We start from the raw sequence: 18,591 nt of genomic DNA on the forward strand, positions 1-18,591 counted from the left end.
TGAGAAGGTGGGCAGAGAGAGAGGGGGTGGAGGAGATGGACAGAGAATGGGGTGGGGTGGAAGAGGTGGACAGAGAGAAGGGGTGGAGGAGATAGAGAGAGGGGAAGGAGAATATGGACTAATAGAAGATTGGAATAAATACATACCTGGACATTTTTTCTTATAAATAACTGTTTAACCGTGGGGGCGGAGACAGTTGAATAACAATACTCATTTGCATGACTGAAGAGAAAAGCCAATTCACAGTCAGTGTATAAATTTTGAATTCAATCATAATAGTTTCCATTCGATATATACGATGATTCATAACTATTGTAACAATTCAGTGCACTGCTCTTTCCGAGCAGATATACACTGATGAAACAAATCATTATGACCACCTGCTTAATGCCGTGATGGTCGACCTTTGCAACGGTACACAGCAGCGATTCTGTCTGCCACGGATTCGACAAGCCCTTGGTAGGTTTGCGAGGTAAGTAGCACCGGATGTCAACGCACAGCAGGTCTCACAAGTCTAAATTACTGGCCGATATCTCGTGGGCACAGAACTGACGCCCGACAGCTTTCCATGCGTGTTCCGTCGGGTTCAGATCACACTAATTTCGTGGTCGAGACATCAACGTGAGTTCACTACCACGCTCCTCAAACCACTGTAGCACGATTCTCGCCTTGTGGCACGGACAATGATCCTGCTGAAAGCTGCCGTCGCCGTCAATGAAGGCATCAAGCATGAAGGAATGCATTCGCCGAAATCCATTGTTGTCAAAGGGCCTTCGATTACTACCGCAGGTTACATGGAAGTAGAGGTGACTGTCCCTCGTACCATAATATGTGTCCGTGGCGCGATGCATGTTTCGAGTGGCATGCATGTTTCGACCAGTTGTTCGCCTGGATGGTGGCGCATCCCTCCGTACCATCGACCTGATGTAACAAAAAACGTAATTCACCCGAACAGGCGACACGTTTCCATTGATCCACGACCCAGTCGCAAAGATCTCGTTCCAACTGCAGTCGTAACTGACGATGTCGTTGGGTCAACATTGGAACAGATAGGGGCTGTCTGATGCTCCATGTTCAACAATATACACCGAACAGTGTGCCCTGAAATATTTGTGCGTGCACGAACAATGTACGCCGTTTCAAACCTGCCACAGATCGACTCCTATGCTACATCACAGAGTGGGCAAGCCTCTGACTTCCCCGTTTTATGATGAGGCGTGAACATACACTCCTGGAAATTGATATAAGAACACCGTTAATTCATTGTCCCAGGAAGGGGAAACTTTATTGACACATTCCTGGGGTCAGATACATCACATGATCACACTGACAGAACCACAGGCACATAGACACAGGCAACAGAGCATGCACAATGTCGGCACTAGTACAGTGTATATCCACCTTTCGCAGCAATGCAGGCTGCTATTCTCCCATGGAGACGATCGTAGAGATGCTGGATGTAGTCCTGTGGAACGGCTTGCCATGCCATTTCCACCTGGCGCCTCAGTTGGACCAGCGTTCGTGCTGGACGTGCAGACCGCGTGAGACGACGCTTCATCCAGTCCCAAACATGCTCAATGGGGGACAGATCCGGAGATCTTGCTGGCCAGGGTAGTTGACTTACACCTTCTAGAGCACGCTGGGTGGCACGGGATACATGCGGACGTGCATTGTCCTGTTGGAACAGCAAGTTCCCTTGCCGGTCTAGGAATGGTAGAACGATGGGTTCGATGACGGTTTGGATGTACCGTGCACTATTCAGTGTCCCCTCGACGATCACCAGTGGTGTACGGCCAGTGTAGGAGATCGCTCCCCACACCATGATGCCGGGTGTTGGCCCTGTGTGCCTCGGTCGTATGCAGTCCTGATTATGACGCTCACCTGCACGGCGCCAAACACGCATATGACCATCATTGGCACCAAGGCAGAAGCGACTCTCATCGCTGAAGACGACACGTCTCCATTCGTCCCTCCATTCACGCCTGTCGCGACACCACTGGAGGCGGGCTGCACGATGTTGGGGCGTGAGCGGAAGACGGCCTAAAGGTGTGCGGGACCGTAGCCCAGCTTCATGGAGACGGTTGCGAATGGTCCTCGCCGATACCCCAGGAGCAACAGTGTCCCTAATTTGCTGGGAAGTGACGGTGCGGTCCCCTACGGCACTGCGTAGGATCCTACGGTCTTGGCGAGCATCCGTGCGTCGCTGCGGTCCGGTCCCAGGTCGACGGGCACGTGCACCTTCCGCCGACCACTGGCGACAACATCGATGTACTGTGGAGACCTCACGCCCCACGTGTTGAGCAATTCGGCGGTACGTCCATCCGGCCTTCCGCATGCCCACTATACGCCCTCGTTCAAAGTCCGTCAACTGCACATACGGTTCACGTCCACGCTGTCGCGGCATGCTACCAGTGTTAAAGACTGCGATGGAGCTCCGTATGCCACGGCAAACTGGCTGACACTGACGGCGGCGGTGCACAAATGCTGCGCAGCTAGCGCCATTCGACGGCCAACACCGCGGTTTCTGGTGTGTCCGCTGTGCCGTGCGTGTGATCATTGCTTGTACAGCCCTCTCGCAGTGTCCGGAGCAAGTATGGTGGGTCTGACACACCGGTGTCAATGTGTTCTTTTTTCCATTTCCAGGAGTGTATAATAATACCCTGTCGCTTAGTCGTGGTTTCACTGTCCTTCAACCACTTTCCATAGTTGCTGACGACTGTACCACGCGAAAAAAGGACCAGCTCTACCGTATTCGAGATTCTCGTTTCCAAGCACCGGCCATAATAATTTTCCAAGTCGCTTATGTCGATGGGTTTCCCCATCTACGGCCCTTATTGTCGCTAGAACGAGTTCCCATTAGTCTGTGCTTCTCTTATATGCTTTTCTTGGCGCGTGACGTGCCCGCAACACACCAGGTGGCATTCAATACCGCAGTGGGCGGGGGTCATAATGTATCCTATCAGCCTATCCCTTTTTTAGTCAACCTCTACCACAGATTTCCTTTCTGCCCTATACGGTATAGTGCATCTGTATTAGTTATCCGATCTACATATCTGATCTTCACCATTCTTCCGTAATATGTTCCTAAAGCTGCTGCTCTTTTCTTGCATGTGAAATTTATCAACCACGATTCACTAGCTGTGGTGCAGCGCATGTATAAACTGTTATAGGAATAACTAGTTTGGAGAAATACGAATGCATGGATCAGAAATCGGTTGTGACATGTCAGAGGAACTACGGTAACATTCATTTGCAATGATTTAATACCTCTCCGCACATGTGCTAACAGGATGAAGAAGCTACTGTACCATTTCGCTTGGTTTCGGCCTACTAAGAGACTGATGTGATGCTCATCAAAGTAAAGGTTTTTAAGTAAAACTAACTTTATTTACATTCTACAACTTTCTTCTCCATTTCTACATATTTATTTCTCAACATAGTCACCCTGCCGACGAACACATTTGTCTCAACAAGAGACCAGCTTGTTTGCCTATAAATACCTCTTACTCCGCAAGCCACCTAACGGCGGTGTGTGGCGGAGGACAGTTTTGGTATCACCAACTGATCCATCCCTACCCTGTTCCACTCGCTAATGGTGTGTAGGAAGAATGATTGTCGGTAAGCCTCTATATTAGCTCTAGTTTCTCGAATCTTCTTATTGTAGTCATTTCAAAAGATGTATGCGGGAGGAAATACTCCTCTCTTGTAACGTCTTCAGAATAGTTCAAATGGCTCTGAGTACTAAGGGACTTAACATCTGAGGTCATCAGTCCCCTAGAACTTAGAACTACTTAAACCTAACTAACAAAGGACAAGACACACATCGATGCCCGAGGCACGATTCGAACCTGCGACCGTAGCGGTCGCGCGGTTCCAGACTGAAGAGCCTAGGACCGCTCGGTCACAGCGGCCGGCTTGTAACGTCTGCCACTGTAGTTTGTTGATCATCCCTGTAACGTTCTCGCGCCGACTAAACGATCCGTGGTGGAAGGTAAGGATCCCATACTGATGAACTATAGTCAAGAATCGGTTGAACTAGTACCTTACAAGCCAATTCCTTCGTGAATTAGTTACACTTCTTTAAGATCCTTACTACAAATCTCAGTCTGGTGTCTGTTTTGCCTACTATCTGTATTATGCGATCATTCTACTTTTGGTGTCTCTGGATAGTCACTTCTAGATTTTTACGGTAGATACTGATTCCAACAGTGTGTCATCAATAGTATAGTTGTACAGTAGCAGGACTATTTTCCCTATGTATCCGCAATATGGTAAATTTATTTACGTGCAGGGTTAACTGCACCATTCATGAATCCTCTGCAGGTTATTCTTCAAATCGCTACTGCCTTTTGGCGTTGTTACTTTATTATAAACAACCGCATCATCTGCGAATAGTCTTAAAGAGCTTCCGAAGCTTTCTACTGGATCATTTATAGGCATTGTAAACAGCAACTGTCCTATCACACTTCCTTGCTGTACTGCGGAAATTACCTCTACGTCTATCGATTTTGTTGACCTAAGAGGTACGCAAATCTGGTCTGATACTCGATAAGGTCGTATTTTATTTCACTAACCAGCAGTGCAGGACGTTGCCAAATTGCTTCCTGAAATCAAGGAACGCGGCATCAAACTGTGGTCGTTGCCTATAGCGCTATGGATCTCATGGAGCATACGTCACTGAAAAATGTTTGACTTTGTTGACGGAACCACACGCCACCTGTGCTTGCACTACTTCATCACTATCGAAGTGAGCTCATTGAAGGTGTTCTTTAAGTTCTGGAAACAGATGAAAATTGGATGGGGTCAAGTCGGGACTGTATGAGGGAATACCAAAGGCAGCAAACTCCAAGGGGTCGGATTGCTGCAGATGTTGCAGCGTTCGGGCGTGGTATGACATTGTCTTGCTGAATGAGAGAGTCCACAATGTGTGGACGAACTCTTCGAACCCGTGATTTCATTTTTCCTCACGCACCGACATAGTTACATTACGAGCTATAATTAGGAAAACGGGAAAGTCGGCAGAGTAATAGGCGTGACGTTTAATAACTCACCCGATATTGAGAATAGAATAAAAAATTCGGAGGCATTACTTTTCAGCGCGCTCGTATTAGGAACATACGAGATGACCGACGTAAATTTAATGCTAATAAAAAAAAAGACACCTTCTAGTTCAGTTGTTTTTTTTAATAAGATCCAGAAATTGTAGTACCATAAACCACAGCTTATCAGCTGGCAAATATTCAGTAAAAACTACCTCATGTTGACAAGCTGCGTTTCGCAGTAATTAGATTCATGGATGATCTGTACTGCAGGTCGGAAATGGTTATTCTAATACAACATACCAAGCGTCCCAAACGGTGACTTTCTTCATTATAATTACAAGTGGTCACACTTCCCTGAGAGATCGTGCATTTGATGATGAATTTAGGGCTACAACAGCAAGCACAGTTTTAGTTCAGTATTTTAATAAAAGGCACTTTGGTTGCAATAAAGTTTTATTTTAATCCTGGTCATCGGTTTCGGTCTATACCAACACCCTCAGAGCAAGGCCTAGATAACGTAAGTCATCGGCGCAAGGAGCTGCTTTGGAACGCCGACTGGTACCTGTCACGTAAGTTCGTAACAGGCACCAGCCGGTACTGTACTCCTGCACGGACACCCCACGTCATCTGGAGCCTTTGTAATATCTCTTTACATTCGATGAATTATTCTGACACAATTCTACCCCTGAATGACGTTTACTAATTTTCTATCTTCATACTCGCAGAATCCATGCGCAAAGTAGTTTCATACAACAGCTACGCCATGCTCCTTCATACAAAAGGTGAGTAACAATTTACATTATTTGACATTTGAGAATTAATGATATTCATCGATATATATTAATCAGAAGGGAACTTCCGAAAGACTGGATACGAACCTGCATTTAATAATCCAAGAGCTCCATTACTTCTTCGGAAGGTTAAACTTCATCAAAGCCAAATATCCGCTTGATCTGAGGTTTCCCGACTGATGATACAACGCTCCCAAAAATACGAGGCATTTTATTTGTACAGATTAGCAAACTGTCGCAAAGCACGAGCCTACAGAGAAGAAGAATCTTCGCCTGATTTCATTCTAACAAGTAAAATTTCTATATCATTTTGAGTGACTGAGTTATGACTGTGTTTCCTATTATGAATGATTGATTGCTCGAACGAATTGAGAACTACATAACTACATAATTACATAGATAGGAGGAAAAATTACACCTTGGTGTGAAAATGACCTTATAGACCGAAACTCGTCACCGGAACTAAAAAGGTATTGCGATTTGAATTGCTTTTTTACTAAAATATTAAATAGGATCGCGGTGTTCCACAACGTTGTAAAAAATTTTACCAGGTGTAGCGCCACAAAATGACGCCACCGCGACCAGGTGTGGGTACTCACACGTCGCAAACAGATCGGCGTGACGCCGAGGTAGCCGACAGCGATCATTTGCGGCGGGGTAGGAGCCAGCAAGGCAGCTAGCAAGAGTCTCGTCTGCTCATGTGGGCCGCAGGTCGCGGCGCATCCCGGGCAGGTAGCAATCGGCTGTGCGCGGAGCTAGCGGCAGCGTCTCGTGCGAGGAGTCGGCGAAGACTGAGGTCGCGCAGACGGAGCGCCTGCCACCTGCGCGCTGCGCGGGGTGTCTACGCCGCAGGCGCCACAGTTCCCGTTACGGCATTCGCGTCGCGGGGTCCAGAGACTACGGTCGCAGATTGCCCGCAGGACACCGGACACTATAATCGCTGCCGTTAGCAGCGTACACGGTCATTTGCGCTTCCGTCCGCGAAGAAAAAGTACAGGTGAAAACAAAAGTTCCTTCTAAAGGGTGCCATATACAGGATATCGTGATACACACTTTTAAGAACTGTGGAGAAGGGCAAATTTACCCGCCGGATAGCCGCGCACGCTAGTACGCTGCTTGTGGGATTCGGGGAGAAGAGCAGGCACTGGGTCGAATCCGTCTGACAGATTAACTCCATGCCGTACCATTTAAAAAATGGTTCAAATGGCTCTGAGCACTATGGGACTCAACTGCGGAGGTCATTAGTCCCCTAGAACTTAGAACTAGTTAAACCTAACTAACCTAAGGACTTCACAAACATCCATGCCCGAGGCAGGATTCGAACCTGCGACCGTAGCGGTCTTGAGGTTCCAGACTGCAGCGCCTTTAACCGCACGGCCACTTCGGCCGGCGTACCATTTAGTTAGACGAAATATGTACCCGAGTGATTGGACACGGAGTGTGCGAAACGGGTCAGCGTCATGCGCGAGACAATCGCAGTTCAAGCCGACATGCGGACACGTGTTATGTAGCTACAGATTTATTTGGTTCACGTGATATTGAACTCGCAGACTTTAATACTAATTTAATTCTTGTTCCTTTTCAAACATTACTTAAAAATACAAACAAATTTTTGCATATAAACAATACTATAACAGGAGTTATGATCTTGATGGGCGTCTTCAGGTGTGGCTTCTTCAGAAGCATTGTAATAACACGACGCCTAAACGTAGATGTAATCAACAAAAAATGTAATTACTAGAAGACATGCTGCCCTTAACCAAATTAGGAAAATACCTACAACTCTAAAAATTAATTGTCCTCCATGGCAAGGTCGTTTTGGAAGTACTGTCGTAGATGTAACGCCACATTACACTCCGTGTATTTCCACGTCGTTCTGCTTCGTACTTTCTGCTTCATGCAAACTTCGTACGTACTTATGGGGTTCTTTTAGGCGTCTGATCGGTATTTTTTGGGGAATGAGGCCAATATCGCGCTTGGAATGGCGGAGGTGATTCATCTAGCAATGATTTTGCACACATTCCGCAGTTTAACAGTTATTTATTCGGTAATCAACATACGTTTCATTTCTATAACCACGTATTGTTTTTTGGACAGTGTACGTATAGAATAGAGCCATACCGACACACAAAAAAATGTTGCGCCTCAATTTCGTTGTCATGAGTACGGCTCGTGATGTTCATGTTTGGTTCGCATTTGTTTGCACGAGTCGGACTCGTCCAAGTATGCCAAGCGGTTAACGACGACGGTCTGTGTGCCGGCCAGCCTGGATGTGGTTTTTAGCCGGTTTCCGACATCAGAATAAGTGAATAAAGGGCTGGTAACCACGTCCCGCATCACTTACACAATTAGCAAACATTTAGAAAACGTACGCACACATTCACTTGGGATACCACTAGACACAGACAGTTAGGGTGCAGAAATTCCGTCCAGTAATTAACATGCCGACCTTTTGAAGATACGGGATAAAGGCTAAGCAATGAAAGTAGAAGTGGAGAAGAGCTCATGTATCAGTACAGACACTAGTCCGCAACCGACTGAGTAGAAAGTTATGAACTAGTCGTATCATAACTCTGCAAGTCGAAACTGAGACCGGTCGTTGTGGCCGATCGGTTCTAGGCGCTTCAGTCTGGAACCGCGCAACATCTACGGTCGCAGGTTCGAATCCTGCCTCGGGCATGGGTGTGTGTGGTGTCCTTAGGTTAGTTAGGTTTAAGTAGTTCTTAGTTCTAGGGGACTGATGACCTCAGATGTTAAGTCCCATAGTGCTCAGAGCCATTTGAACCATTCGAAACTGAGAACATACTGAAACGCTGCTTACGTCCGTCTGTCCGAGGAATCGCAAGAAGTCCCATTCGCGGCCGCTGTAAGAATCCACACATTTAGCAATGTGCGACGAAAACGCGAGACAAATTACCCGACGTACTGTTCAGCAAGTTTACTTGGAAACGTTTATGGGAGGAATTGAATTAAGTCTTTGCCCTGCTACACTATTAAAAGCAATCAAAGTAAGCGTCGCAAAACTTGTTTAGAGCCGTGAGACTGGGTTAAATTTACGCGAAAATCAGTAATTAAAGCCCTGTAGTTGCCAAAGAATCTGCTGCACGATGAGCTGAATGAAATGGTCTAACCAGTACCGAATATGGATTGGGAGTAAACCCAAGAAAGTCCAAAGTAATGGGAAGTAGAAGAAATGAGTATAGCTAGAAGCTTAAGACCAAGATTGGTGATCACAAGTCCACGAATTTAAGAAATTCTTCCCCTTAAAGTAAATAAGAATAGTTCTGATGTAAAACTTCCTGGCAGATTAAAACTGTATGCCGGACCGAGACTCGAACTCGGGACCTTTGCCTTTTGCGGACAAGGTACTGGCAGAATTGAAGCTGTGAGGGCGGGTCGTGAGTCGTGCTTGGGTAGCTCAGATGGTAGAGCTCTTGTCCGCGAAGGGCAAAGCTCCCGAGTTCGAGTCTCGGTCCGGTACACAGTTTTAATGTCAGGAAGTTTCATATCAGTGCACACTCCGCTGCAGAGTGAAAATCTAATTCTGGAGTTTTGATACAGAAACCGGCAGCAATACCATACATAAAACTGAATGTAGCCAGTCTCGAACAAGTCATCAGTCTTAAGTAGCTAAGAACGACCGCGAATGGGAGCTTAAATTTACAATTGGGCAAATAAAAGTAACAGCGATAAGAAATTGTGCCTACTAAGATGAACCTAGGCTGTTATTTGCAACTTCACGAAGATTTTTAAGAACGGAGAAAGGACTGTTTGCCCTATTATAGCAAATCTCATGGCAGGAAAGAGCAATACAAAAAATAATTTACGAGAAATACCAGAATTACAAGCAGGCACTCGAATAACGCAAGAATTAAAATTAACACGCTAAACACATTGAAAAGTCTTACAAGACGTAGAAATAAGTAGAGAATGAAAGTTGCTGTCTGTCAATCTACGGATTGATAAATTAAGAAGAAGATTTTTTTTCAGGCCACTTTTTGTTCGTGGCGTATTACGCAATAATGAGCGGCCTATAAAGATAACGCTGTCAGCATCCCGGCACGCAGATGGCGCTGTGGCGAAAACGGAAGTGAGGATGCGTTTACTAAGGCCTTCTGACGCTAAGGAGGCCGTGGTTGTGTGTCCACAGCACATCCTCAACAAACCTTCAGATAGTACGGGTTACAAAACTGCGGGTACTTGCTTGGGACTATACAGAGTTACCTACGAGTCACCTGCAGTATTCTAGGAAGAAGGGAACTACACTTCTCTCCTAGTTCCATTAATCAGGATCTGGCGTACCTACCATTTGAGCACTGCTACAAGCTGTGCTTTCGCAGCGATTCTAAGAGGTCGCAAGTGGGACGAAACAAAATTTGAGATGAAAATTAACAGGAGCTGACAGAAAATCAGTGAACTTTGCGCTTCTCCTCTGTCGCTTAGTACTGTTCACGCTGAAGAATTAAAAAGTGGTTTTTGAAAAGACCTTGATAAAGTATTGACATTGTAAGCGTATGCAAACTGCTACTACGTGACGGTTCGCTCAACTGCGTCGATGCCAACGATAATGTCAGCAAACTTGTCAACACAAAGGCTTGACGAAGCGAAATTGTTACCGACACTCACAACAAGGTATCACGTTGTACCAAGGGTGAAGGGAATTTTTTCCGTAAATTGACAGCACCTGTAGACAGGAGTTCGAAGTTCTAGTTTTATCGATGTGTGCAGCTAGGATACTAGTTAAGTAAGATTCTATATTACCACTATAATGAGATGCTTTGCGATATGACTTACTGAGGAACATGCACACAGAGAAGCTGGTGAGATGCACACTGAGTGTGGTAGTAAATTAACTCGTCTAGCTTTATACACACTAACTGGGCGTAAGAAACAATCAAATGACTAAACAGGCGGGTATTTCACACATAATTCACACATACATTTCTACGCGGTTCCAACAGCCTAGTATATCCAGTAAGTGTCGTCTAAGCTTACACTGAAATGGTAGTAGTTCAGCAGAACGTATGACTAGACAAGTTTCCGTTTCATATCTATGGGGATTTGTTTCGAAATGTTTGGAGGCTTAGGACAAACGGAAGACTCCCTGAGCGTGGCAACATGTCCCGTCCAGGTCTGGTGCTCATCCAAAACTACACCTTTATCCTTTACCGTCATCAGCTATTGATTTTATGTGTTGTCAGTGAGCATATGGGGAGTCCAGCAACGGAATTTAGGATTAATTAACGTTTGACGAGCTACTAAAATTACCTGTTTTAAATTTAGTAATGGCTTTTGAGCATCACTCACACAGCCAGGTTCAGAACCTAGAAAAGACAATTATCTGTTACAGACATTTAAACTGAACTTAGGTCAACGATCTAAGCCAATTAACATTTTCACAATATTGTAACGTAAAAAATTCTCTTTTCCTATGTTTTTATTTGGCCCTCTGTTATAAATCGTGTAGGAGGTCATACACTTTTATATCTTCTGTTGCTGTTAATGTTTGTTGGTAAACCATTTCTAGAGGTCATCTGATCCCGTATTAGTTTCGAAGAGAAGACGTAATCATTTTGGGGCGGTAGGGACGTTGCCAGAATCTCCTTGACTGAATCAAAGTCGTGCCAGTGTCACTATAAATTTTCTGTTGCGTCTTGTAATTTTGGTACCAAGGTTGCGATGGGAGATTAGGTACCACTGCGGCATAGTGTCTCCCTTTAATCTAGTAAGATCGTTGGAGGTTTTCATTCCATCGGGCCCTGAATAAAGTCCTTATGGTATAAAGAAGAACGTCTGGTGGCACCTTATCGTATTTCAATGAACCCGTGTGTAAAGTTCCTGGCCAAGGTATCTACTTTTTCATTTCCCTTTATTTCACTATTCGCCTTCACCCGTAACAAGATGGTCGTCTTATTAAGGCTAGAAAGCTCCTGCACTGCTTCTGTAATGCGATATACTACATAATTTTTGGTAGTGTTGGCATCTTAGGATTTTAACAGAATCAGTGCTGAGCGTCAATTACTTGGTGTTCTTTCATATTTAGTTTTAGGTCCAAATTTCGCTCTCCTCTGAACACTGAAGATGACTCTTCATTCATTGTGACACTGGCAGCACTAATATCTTCAAGTCTTGCATTCAATTACAGCAAGAGGTGATCGACATAGGAAAGTTATTTACAGAAAGACAGACGTGTCAAGCAGACCCTGACATACAAGAGTGCCAAGAATGAGCCCTATGGTACTCCTGAAAGAACCTGCTTCCAAAACCTTTCCGTTCCTGTAAACAAAAGACCACCTGCATATACATTAGTGTTAGGGGTGTAAGTGTAGATTTGTGGTCATTGGTACCTTAATATGTACCTACTTCAGTACGTTAGTTGTTCTTTTCTCTGCATCTAACAGTATCCCCACAACCACATCACATAATCTACTAGCTGATGTCTTCTGAACGGTCGTAACTGCACCGCTAAGTGGACTAGGCCCGTCATTATAGACTAGCCGTTTTGCATCTACGTGTGCAACCTTAAACAACTGACCTGCTCCCTAGAGGAAAACAAGCATTAATGGCTTGCTCTTGTCACATATACTTGGAGGTACTTCCAAACTAAGAAAATACTACTCTTAATAGCTATAATAATTAGTCTGCAGATGAAGTAAATGATGATGTAATGATGTTCAGTACACTGGTCTCAGTCACCAATAAAAATATCAACTCTTATACCCCTAACGTCCTGTGTACTCCGCAAGCCACTGCACAACACGCAGGGAGGGTAATTCGTATCGGTATTAGGGATATTCTGTACTTTTCCGTTCACGTAACGAGCAAGGGAAAATGCCTGCCTATTAGCTTCTCTGTAGAGGCGACTTTCATTCTCCGTACGCGAGACGTGCGGCGGTTGAAGCAGAATGGTCGAACATCCTTCCTGGAATACAAGTTTTCTAAATTTACCCTTCACGGTTCAGCGAGAAGAACATTGTCCTTCTCAGATTTCATTTCGGTTCCTAGAGGACCTCTGTGACACGTCCGTAAGCTATTTTGCGATATGTTATGATTCTAGCAACGAGTCTGTAAAATTGTTCCATGTCCATTAGGGCTACTTGATAACGACTCCAAACGCTGCAACATTGGTCTATAACTGGCTGCACTAACGCCAGTATGCTGTTTCCCTTACAGATGCACTGCACTTTCCGAAAACACTTCCTTCAAATCCGAAAGTCTTCAGTTAGCTTTTCCCAATACTGACTTTACGTGATCGTGTCATTTTATGCCGCTTCTTAGTATCAATATCCTTCTTAATTGCTAGTTATATTTTAATTTTTGAAAAATGTGAACCTCAACGCGTTTCAGCCACAACTATCATCAAAATCTCACAGACGAACAGAACAAACGAGAAGTAACACTTTTATTAAAAACAGTATAGTACTTTGTATAGAACAAAACGAAGACAGAGCAAATTTAAACTATACTCTTTATAGGACATCCACAAGTCTTCCTAAAATTTTTCATGATGAATAGATCCGCTCCAGCTTTATTTTGATAAAATAAAATCCTTTATTTGGATAACCCGATTATCAGGATGTAAATCGCATCTTCAGGAGCTTGATCTCAAACGAGAAAATCGTACCAGCCTTGTAAAAAAAAATCCAGCAAATTTATCAAGTAGCATGCGAGATTGTGTGCAGGTGAGGCATGATCTCGCGTGCTACATGATAAATTTGCTGGACTTTTTACATGGCTGGTACGATTTTCTCGTAAGCGATCAAGCGCGAGAAGATGGGATTTACGTCCTGAAACCCGGGTCGTGTGTGCAATTTTTTCCAAATAAAAGATTTGTCAGTGACAACTGGAGCGAATTTATTCATCATGAAACACGCAATTAAAATCTTGATACATTGTATCTCGTCAAACGAGATACAAATTTTTACCACGACTGGTGATGTTTAGTGCCCTCTAACTTATATGACAATATGCGGCCGTTGGCGGCGTTGAATGCTATTGGACTTGCCAATTAAAACTCGGATCAACGTCTTAAATTAAGCATGAAGTCAATTCAAAAATAATCCATAAAAATAACGAACTGGAACTGGTGCGCTAAAATTCAAAGTAACGTCTTGAAATCGAACATACAGTAATATCATAAAAGTAGCATACGGACATTCCATAAAACAGCATAGGCTACAGTCAAAATACGCCGTATGCAAGATAATTTAGAAATTTTTCACAAAATGGTTCAAATGGCTCTAAGCACTATGGAAATTAACATCTGAGGTCATCAGTCCCATAGACTTAGAGCTACTTAAACCTAATTAACCCAAGGACATCACACACAATCATGTCTGAGGCAGGATTCGAACCTGCGACCGGAGCAGCAGCGCGGTTCGAGACTCAAGCGCCTAGAGCCGCTCGGTCACAGATATGTAGGCAGAGGATCATGTGGTATTCGTGTCCTTCCGACGCACGTGGGTTAAGTGCGGGAACGCGACGAATTCCGGTACTTGCTGACACACATTCCTTCTTCTGCGATGCATGAAACAATCTTCTCACAAACCAACAACATTCAAATGAGATTTTATAATGACTAACCCACTGTATAATCTTTCATAGTAGAGAGTGTAAACGATAACTGCTTACAATGTACCACGAACAATTTGATATGGGACACTTCTGGTCTATCAAGTCAGGAAACTTTCTCAAAGTGGCCTACAAAAACCAACTAAGCTACAAAGCAATGTGTCGCATGAGCTTTTCAATATTCTTACAATTCTTTGCACAAACTATGAGGAGCGATCAAAACGTTTCCGTTTGAGGGCGTTGCTGCAACATATACGCAACATATAGTCAAGGGATTAGTGTGGCATTCGTGTCACTCCCAAGTGCGTGTGGTAAATGCAGAGAAGTGAACTATGGCGACGTTATAACCAAATGCGTCCAAACAGGACCAACGTGCCTTTATTCTCTGCTTGGCTGCCGTAGACATGCATCGGAGAATGACGAATGTGTAGGGGACAGCATATCTGTCCAAAACCACCACTGTGGAATGGTACGCCAAGTTCCGTCTTGCTCACGATTCGACACAAGACGGGGTTCGAGCTGGTAGGCCAGAAGTTGCGACAACTCAACTGGGAGACACTTGAGCACCCGCCCTACATAGTCCTAATGCCGTTATCACGTCTTCTGTACCTTAAAAAAGACCGTGAAGGGTCGATGATTCCTGTCGGATAAGCATGAGCAGCAGGCAGTTATGGACTTCACGCAGCAGGACACGGTGTGTTACCAAACAGGTATCTTCAACCTAGTGCGTCGGTGAGATAAGTGCCTCAATGTTCTCAATGATTTTGTCTGTTTGGCATACTGACTATCATCCGTATGGACTTCCAAAGGAAACTTTTTGATCGCTCCTTATACCAGACCTAGAGAAAAAAAATCAATAGGATACTTTCAGTAGGAAATCAGTGTAGTTTAATTTACACGTTTTCTGCAGAGATCACGGTTTTCGACTAATAGAAGAAAAATTTGCAAAAGTCATCTTGATAGGCACCCCTATCCCCAATTATCAATCTCCACCGATCGGTATCTTTAGTATGTTACTCATGGAACTCACTCCTATCACCGCAAAAAAATTTGCGATTACACGAATTTTTTCCCGTATTCGACCTCTTTCGGCCTTTATTAACTGGTCTATTACGCCACCGGCTTGGTCGGCTATTTCGTTAACATTATTAATCTAAACTTTACTGTGAGGGTAATGAAACACACGATTTTGTAAATGTTATACAAAAAACAATTACGTTTAAAATTCGATCTATACTGTACCCCTACATGCTCAATAGTTTCGTAGTAATAACGCCAAACAAACAAATGGAATTAATTTTCAATTTTATGCTGTTAAAATTCTCAAAACTGACAGGTAAAGCCGGCCAGAGTGGCCGTGCGGTTCTAGGCGCTACAGTTTGGAACCGAGCGACCGCTACGGTCGCAGGTTCGAATCCTGCCTCTGGCATGGATGTGTGTGATGTCCTTAGGTTAGTTAGGTTTAATTAGTTCTAAGTTCTAGGCGACTGATGACCTCAGAAGTTAGGTCGCATAGTGCTCAGAGCCATTTGAACCATTGACAGGTAAAATTTACACATATGTCAATTTTATTTTTTGTCAGTGCACTACTAACGCGATGGCGTAATAGCCCAGTCAACGAACGCCAAGAAAGGCCAAACATGGCAAATAATTCGAGTAGCCGCAAATTTCTGTACAGTGATAGGAGGGAGTGCCTTGACCAACATCTGCATCTACAGTGCGTGGTAGAAGGTTCATCGAACCACCTTCAAACTATTTCTGTTAAGTTCTATTCTCGAACAGCACTCGGGAAGAATGAACACTTAAATCGTCTTGTGCGAGCTCTGATTTCTACTATTTTATTATGATGATCATTTCTCCCTATGTAGATGGGCAACAATAAAATATTTTCGGACTTTGAAAACAAAATTGGTGATTGAAACTTCATGAGAAGATCCTGCCCGGTCTCTGTGGCCGAGCGGTTCTAGGCGCTTCAGTCTGGAACCGCGCGACCGCTACGTTCGCAGGTTCGAATCCTGCCGCGGGCCTGGATGTGTGTCATGTCCTTAGGTTAGTTAAGTTTAAGTAGTTCTAAGTTCTAGGGGACTGATGACTTCAGATGTTAAGTCCCTTAGTGCTCAGAGCCATTTGAACCTTTTTTTTAAGATCCTGCCGCAACGAAAAATGTCTGTGTTTTAATAATTGCCACATCAATTCGCATATCACATCCGTGGCACTCGCTCCCCTGTTTCGCAATAATACAGATCGAGCAACCCTGTCTTGAACTTTTTCGATGTTCTTCGTCAATCCTATCTGATGTGGATCCCACACCGCTCAGCAACACTCCATAAGAGAGCGGACAAGCATAGTGTAAGCAGTCTCTTTAGCAGGTCTGTTGCATTTTCTAATTGTTCTGTCAATAAATCGCAGTCTTTAGTTTGCTTCCCCGCGACCTACTAAAGATCCCAGCCAGTGGGTGGTGAGTATCTGGATGGAGGTGTGTTTCATTGTCACTTCTGTACGCATTTCTTAAATAACTCGAAAACCGTAGCATTTAGCGAAAACATCTCCCGCTAAAAAACTACATTATATTTCTTAAAAAAAGGCCCTATTCATTTTTTTCTCTAAGACTAATAGTTTGCACGAAAAAAGCGAGACGGTATTCAAAATCTCGTGCGACGTGCGTGCGCTGTAGCTTAGGTGGTTTTTGTAGAACAGTGGTTCCCAACCTGGGGGTAATCACCGCCTTAGGGGTAAAATGAAATTTTCAGAGGCGGAAGCCTAAATGAGTCAATTCTTTTCAGTCACTATACTAAATTATTTTCAACAGTTCATTACTATTATCACAATTTTGTAAGACTCTAATATTGCTTATATCAGTTATTAATAATTACTTTTTCTCAATTAGTAGCATTAGCCCGGTCGATGTTATAGGTTCCTCACATACTCCACCCACTACACACATATGTTGTGCTTTGTTCCATACATTGCTGATGATAAATGTGAGATATATACGTATCAAATGCTAAATATATCAAGAAAATGTTTTCTCCAAGTTGTACATAGTACCTGCAGTCGTTCAGAAATCGCTTCATTACGCGCAACGAAACAGTAAATGAATTAATTGACAGCACGACACAGCGGTAAGTACATAAGGCTGCACACAATATTATTATTATTAGATGGGTTAGACACGAAACATGAAGTCTTCCAATTCCTGTCAGTTCAGAAGTAAAGAGAGCAGCAATGAAGTGATTCACAAACAGTAAGTATATTGCACACACCTGAACTTATTTGGCTTTAAATAGGGTTGCAGTGTGCGTCAAGCAAATGCCGCAATGGAGAGGAGTAGAGCAGGGGAACTATTTTTTGTAGCAAGTGTCTACCCTCACTGTGGCCAGTTAGCTTTTTTTCTGAGAAAGAGTTGTGGGTGACACTTGCGATGCACCTCAAATTGCTTCCTCACTCATTCTAACACACACACACACACACACACACATATATATATATATATATATATATATATATATATATATATATATATATATATATATATATACACTAAATATCATTCATCTTACAAATCTTTCATCATTTTAAATGTAAAAGTGTTCTAAAAAAATCTTTCATTCTATAGTTTAGTTAGGTGCTAAACTTAAGCCCGCCCGGTTGGCCGTGCGGTCTAACGCACGGCTTTCAGGGCGGGAAGGAGCGCCTGGTCCCCGGCACGAATCCGCCAGGCGGATTTGTGTCGAGGTCCGGTGAACCGGCCAGTCTGTGGATGGTTTTTAGGCGGTTTTCCATCCGCCTCGGCGAATGCGGGCTGGTTCCCCTTACTCCGCCTCAGTTACACTATGTCGGCGATTGCTGTGCAAACAAGTTCTCCACGTACGCGTCCACCACCATTACTCTACCGCGCAAAACATAGGGGTTACACTCGTCTGGTGTGAGACGTTCCCTGGGGGTCTACCGGGGGCCGAACCGAACAATAACCCTGGGTTCGGTGTGGGGCGGCGGAGGGGTGAAGTAGACTGCGGTAGTCGTCGTGGGGTTGTGGACCACTGCGGCTGCGGCGGGGACGGAGCTTCTCCGTCGTTTCTAGGTCCCCGGTTAACATACAATACAATACGATAGGTGCTAAACTTGGAGATAATGAGGTGACGCGGGGAAATAGATGGCAGGGGAGAGGGAGGGGGGGTACTAGCTAA

At 44.2% G+C, this 18,591-nt stretch overlaps 1 protein-coding gene across 3 annotated transcripts in view; it reads right to left on the reverse strand.

The window, feature by feature from the left end:
- LOC126094488 (uncharacterized) overlaps positions 1–18,591 on the reverse strand; it is a 271,037-nt gene that overhangs the window by 67,429 nt on the left and 185,017 nt on the right. Inside the window, exon 1 of one of the 3 annotated variants that reach the window (XM_049908890.1) lies at positions 6,433–6,555. The exons of the other annotated variants lie outside the window; for them this stretch is intronic. Coding sequence (XP_049764847.1) covers positions 6,433–6,480 — 48 coding nt within the window. The 5' untranslated portion in view covers positions 6,481–6,555. Of the gene's footprint in view, positions 1–6,432; positions 6,556–18,591 lie in introns of those variants that run through there. 3 annotated transcript variants of the gene reach the window in all.

The sequence above is a fragment of the Schistocerca cancellata genome, chromosome 8, assembly GCF_023864275.1.
Source record: "Schistocerca cancellata isolate TAMUIC-IGC-003103 chromosome 8, iqSchCanc2.1, whole genome shotgun sequence".
In the NCBI taxonomy this organism is placed as follows: Eukaryota; Metazoa; Arthropoda; class Insecta; order Orthoptera; family Acrididae; genus Schistocerca; species Schistocerca cancellata.